This window comes from Canis lupus, chromosome 23 (genome assembly GCF_048164855.1).
Source record: "Canis lupus baileyi chromosome 23, mCanLup2.hap1, whole genome shotgun sequence".
NCBI lineage: Eukaryota > Metazoa > Chordata > Mammalia > Carnivora > Canidae > Canis > Canis lupus.
In genome coordinates this window covers 43385748-43391747 of record NC_132860.1, presented here as the reverse complement: position 1 = coordinate 43391747, position 6000 = coordinate 43385748, and the positions used below count along the sequence as shown (strand labels likewise).

Here is a 6000-nt window from a genome sequence, read left to right as displayed (position 1 = left end):
ATGCTCCCACCATGTGGACTTTTTACTGTTCCTCAGGTGCTCTGGCCATGATCCTACCTCATCACTTCTGGCTGTTCCCTCCACGCAGGATGCTTTCCTGTGAAATATCCTGGGGCTCACTCACTCAACTCCTTTAGTCTTTGTTCAATTGCTCCTTGTCCTCAAGGCCTTCCCTAATGACCCTATTTAAAATTATATCTCCATAGTACTCCAAAATCCCTATTTTCCTGATTTTCTTCCTATAGCATTTGCCATCTTTAAAAATAATAGAATTAATTATAATGTGCTGTCTCCTCCCACTTAAGGCAGGAAGATTTGTCTGCTTTATTCACTGGTGTATCTTTGGCGCCTAGAATGATACCTTGTTCCTGCTGGGTGCTGAGTAATTATTTGTTGAATGAGTGACTAAATGAGTAGATGGATGGACAAATGTATGGAAGGTCATATGGATGGATATATACACATATATACATTATATACATTATGTTATATGACATTATGTAATATACAAACACATGCATAGATGAGGCGGAATAAAGTTTTTAAGATGAGATTGGAAACCCTAATACCTGGGTTCAAATCCCAAATCTATAACTTGCTAAGGGTGTGAGTTTAGCCAAGTTAATTACCTTTTCAATCACTCAGGTCCTTCATGTATAAATTGGGAGTAATAATAATATCCAACTTGTAGTTTTCTTGTGTGGATTAATAAAGGTGACAGTATTTGGCTGTTTATTATTAAAATAGTAATAAGTCTGATTGAAGGGAAGAAAACATGGTCCTTACCCTCCAGGAACCTGTCCAGAGCAGTAGTCCTCTGACGGTGGGAACAGATGTTTATTAATATTTTTTATCTAAAGAAGGACATGCATCAGGCTGTCATAGTTGCTGTGTGGACTCTCCCTGGGCTCAGTTGAGAGTGTGCTGTGGGAAGAGTGGTAGTTCTACAACCTGTAAGGAGGGGTTCTTTCCTTCTTATTTACTGTCCCCTCTATTACTGTGTCCACTGACATAGTGGGTGTCCACTGAGTGGATTTATAACTGTCTAACCCTCACAAAGTGGAGAAATGGCTTAAAAAGATCCATTCAAAGAAAGAATGAAGATAATACTAATAGCAGAAACATAAGTGTATAGCAAGAAATGGCAAGGCAGACATTTCTCTTGTCCAGCCACATTAGGAGGTAAAAACAATGCCAAACTAATCTGATCTGTTGAGAAGCCACATAAAAATATATCAAGATGACAATTTGAAATATTTATTTCCACTCTCTTAATGATGAACTTTGCCCCAAATTCACATTGTGTCCTAAACTATTAGCAAATTGGTAATCTGAAGACATTACAATTATCAAGATATTGAGCACATCATTAAAATTTCTTAACCACAGGCAGCCTGCAAACTGCACGGCCAGAGAGGGCAGGTTTTGCTTGCACATTTTTCACTGAACCTCGAATGGCAATAGAAGGAAGGCTTCCATACTGTGAAGCCGACTGAGCAAATGGAGGGACAAGGAGGAGACCTTTAATATGAGTTGTGCTGGAATGGAACCAAATGAAGAGGTGAGAGAGGCTCAGAGAAACTCCCTGTGGAAAGTACTTATGAAAGGAGCATTCTGAGCAGGAGAAAAGGAATCACCCTTCCCTTTGGAAGAAACATCTAGTATAAACTGCTGCCACACTCCATAGTCAGAGCTTGCATGGGGCTGGGGACAGGGATAGGCAAGGTTTGCCACTGGTTTGCTCCAACTGCATGTCTTCAGCAATGCTCTGAGGAAGGTAGGGAAGCACAAGTAGGATCTTCAATGAAGCAATGCCTGAAAGAATTTCTATGAGCAAGTGAAGAAAAGGGAACAAAAAGCAGGAGAAGTAGAGCTCTGTGTGTGCATGCATGCATATGTAGGTGTACAGAAGATGATATTTTATTTTTATGTTTTGAATAATTCATTAAAAGAGAATTCACTCATTTTATCTCAGGAAAACCTAATCCAAGAGAATGACATTAAAATAAGAATAGGAGGCAGAGTTCTCAACTTTATGGGATACTCCATGGCGTGTTGTAACTCAGTCACACCAACTGTCACAGTCTCCTTGTGTCACTGTTTTTTAATCCACATGGCTGTTTTGACCATAGCATTGGCAGCTCTAGAGGGCACAGGCTAAAAGACATAGGAAACATGTACCAGCCTGGATTCACTTTGAATCCTTACATGCAACCTTCAGGCTCTCTTTCTTCTATATGTGTATCTGGTGACACAGCAATTAGACTAGCAATTAGACTGTGGCAGCTCTTGTCACAGCTGTGGAGTGGGCACATTTCAAGGCAGTACTTCATCTCTTCTAGGTAGTGAGATGATTAGACTTGGCTTCTCCCCAACTCTGCTCTCACCACAGGAACACCCATCTTCTTTGTTGGGGGAAGAAATCTGCTCCAGCTACTGGACAATTTTCACTTTTGTGGAGAGTACAGATCATCATGTGGTGTGATGGAAAGAGTCCTTTTCATTCTTGATCTTCCAATTACTGGTAATTTGGTTTGGGGCAAGTAACTTCTCTGAATCTGAAATATCTCATCTACAAATGAAGAGATAATATTAATTTCAAAAGATGGTTACAAAGATTGAATAAAATAATTTGGTGCCTTGCATATAACTACCAATGCAACAAATGATAATTTCTTTATTTAATGAAAAGTTACTGAATTCCCCATCAAGGCTTTCTCCACGTGGTAAGAAGAGGACTCTAGATCTGAACTGTCCTCTCTGCTAGTGATCCCATAGACAAGAGGGTAATCTCCTCCCTCAGTATCAATAACAATTTCCAGAGAACACGGATCAGCTCTGTTTTGGCCACATGTACACCCCTGGACCATGACAATGTCCCGAGTGATGGGATACTTTGACATCCTATGTCACTTGACCTCTCCTAAGTGGGCAGGTAGAGAGATAAAAATAGCAATAATGCAGTGGTGCCTATTACTCCAGTATAAATGCCATAAAGTGGTAGAGAGGTGAGAGATTCACAGTGGAAGTTCTGCAATGCCACACACAATTTTTAATGAGAGTCTTGACTTCTCAATCTGTCAGGTTCTTCCCATTCCTTTAGTTCCACAATTATAAAACAACTGGCCATTTGTTCTAAATATACATCAAGTAGAAATAGCATTATATATTTAACATTTATATAACATTTATATAAACATTATATATTTAGCAATTATATAACATCAATGTTTAGTATTAAGAAAAATGAATGAAGAAACATAATAAGGAAAAGTAAATTATTGGTAATAACATTCTCTAGATGACCATTAGACGAGAACCTGAGAAACACTCGACATATCTACTGGGCTTTGAGAAATCTAACTGCATAAAATCCTGGAAAATCTGCTACCTGGATACCACTAGTGGGCTAAATATCAATTTCTAATTTCTATGATATGGAGACTCCTGGAGAAGTCTGGATGAAACAACAAGAAAGAAGTCAGAGAAGAGAAAACAGCTAGGGAATATGGACTGTCATAAAGTTATAAGATATACAGTAAAAATGTAATGTGGGAAGACACCAGGTGGTACAGAGCTGACATCAAATTTTCATAGCCAACATGTGTAACAATAATAAGATAGCAACATCTCTATAGTGTGTATTGTGTATTGTTCTAAGCATTCTATATATCATTTAACCCTTTTAAGAGTCCTGTGAGGTAAGGATGTGATATTGATCTCAGTTTGACACCAATTAGAGGTAACAAAAATAATGAGAGTGTGAAAGGCCACTTATTAAAATAAATAACAGTTTCCCTGGTGAGTTGCAACCTTCCTTTACTTATAGAAATGTCAGTTTGACACTATCTTCATCTAGTACTGCAATTATTTTAAAACACTGTCACCAATTTATTTTATGTAAAAATTGTATGTGAGAAATATAGTGCTATTACACTAGGAGAGATCTTCTGGATTTCTCAGAGCATTAATAGGACTCACAACCCCTGGTGTCACTTCTAGAGATTTTGCTTGTTACTTTTGGCCTTGTAAAATGAACAAATTTGTATCTTTGTTGCTATAGAGTATAATGCATTTGATTTATAAGGTTGCCACGTTAGGAAATAAAGCACTTTCTATAATTAACACTCTCATTAGAATGCATTTCTTACTTTTGAAGTTAATGGCAGAGATAACACTTAGGAGAATTAATAAAGGATTGTCCAGAGACAGATCATAGATATGATCAAAGCATCAGATGTGATAAAGAATGTCAACTGAGCATCAAGGAAACATGATAGGTTTAAGTACTGTTTAGCTTTACCTCTAGTTATTTCTATAATGTACAGTGTTCTTTGCTTCATGTATCATTCTTTTAGGAAACTATGGTGATAAGCTACTGCATTGTTCATTCCTCATAGCAACCTGTTGAGCCAGGTAGCTATTTTACTCCTTGGATTTGAGAAACAGAATCAGTGAGGCCAAAGCATTTAACACATATTAGTTACAGGTTAAAAGGTAGACTTCAAATCTTCTGAATTTGGTATTTTTTAATTCTTTGAGCCAACTGATCATCTTTAAAATCATGTATTTGTTTTGTTTCATATATTTTCAAGATAATTTTTAAAAACCTTTAAAATGAAGGAGAAAAGAATCACCCATAAACCCATTATTCTGTATTTTATTTCCTGATTCTAATCACTCCCTAGTCACTGTCTATATGCATATATATTTTACATAAAGGTAACACAAGTGTACCAGATAGTCTCAGGCTTCAGGAATTACTTTTACTTTTAATACTCAGATTCCAATAGTTGGAGTTTTCATCTGTTGTAGGAAGGGCTGTGTGTTGTTAAGGTCTCCTCAAAAGTTTCCATGTATCCCAAAGAATGCTTAGTGTTTTAAAAATCCCATTCTGCTACAGAAGTGGCCTAGACCCAGTGATGTGCTGGCTTCACAACTGGCTCTCCAAGAAAAAAAAATAGTATATAAATAAATATAAATTTATCATTAACTTTACTGATATAAAAGATGTGTAACACAATTTACCATTATAATAAAATATACATTAGTTTTCACAGTACTTCCATGTAGCAATTGATTCTTACAGAATGATTTCACTGATATTTGCAGAACTTTTGTGCCCATAGAAAGCATGGTTGCAACCTATAAAAAAGTGTGGCTCTGACAAATGCTGGTTGATATTTTGGTTTACATAAAGAAATACAGGGATCCCTGGGTGGCGCAGTGGTTTAGCGCCTGCCTTTGGCCCAGGGCGCAATCCTGGAGACCCTGGATCGAATCCCATGTCGGGCTCCCGGTGCATGGAGCCTGCTTCTCCCTCTGCCTGTGTCTCTGCCTCTCTCTCTCTCTCTCTCTCTGTGTGACTATCATAAATAAATAAAAATTAAAAAAAAAAAGAAATACAGCAAAAATGAAACAATGAAAACATGTCAGAGCTTTATTCATTCGGTCCTCAGGAGCATTTTGTGCTATTCACAATGTAATAGCTACAGACATGACCCAATTTTAAGTATATCTGGATTTTTAACATTTTCTGTATCACTTTCTTACATCTAGAAAGTCAACAAAATAATAAATCAAGCCCTGTTTTGTAGCACTTGCCCATTTCCATGGCTTGTAAAAGCTATCAACATGACATCATCAAACATAGAGTTCAGAAGACTTATGCAGTAGCATTCTTTTGTACAATATCTCTACCCTCCTGATACCAGAGATGTAAGTAGGGGCATCTGGGTGGGACATTCGGTTAAGCATCTGACACTTGGTTTCTGCTCAGGTCATGATCCCAGTATCCTGGGATCAAGCCCCACATGGGGCTCCATGCTCAGCAGAGTCTGCTTGAGATTTTCTCTCTCTCTCTGTCCCTGACCCTCACGCTCTCTAAAAATAAACAAACCTTAAAGAAAAAGAGAGATAAGTAACTTGAAGAGCAAAAGTGATAGTACAATATAATAAAAGTGGTTTTGTATATTTCTTACCTTCATTTTTAGTAAAATG

General features: G+C 37.4%; 1 protein-coding gene across 1 annotated transcript in view; it reads right to left on the bottom strand.

Annotated features, from left to right (window-relative positions):
• Positions 1–2084: 2084 nt before the first annotated feature.
• LOC140615341 (uncharacterized) overlaps positions 2085–6000 on the bottom strand; it is a 37202-nt gene continuing 33286 nt past the window's right edge. Inside the window, exon 5 of the mRNA XM_072795236.1 lies at positions 2085–2572. Within this exon, the coding sequence (XP_072651337.1) occupies positions 2519–2572 (54 nt within the window). The 3' untranslated portion in view covers positions 2085–2518. The remainder of the gene's footprint in view (positions 2573–6000) is intronic.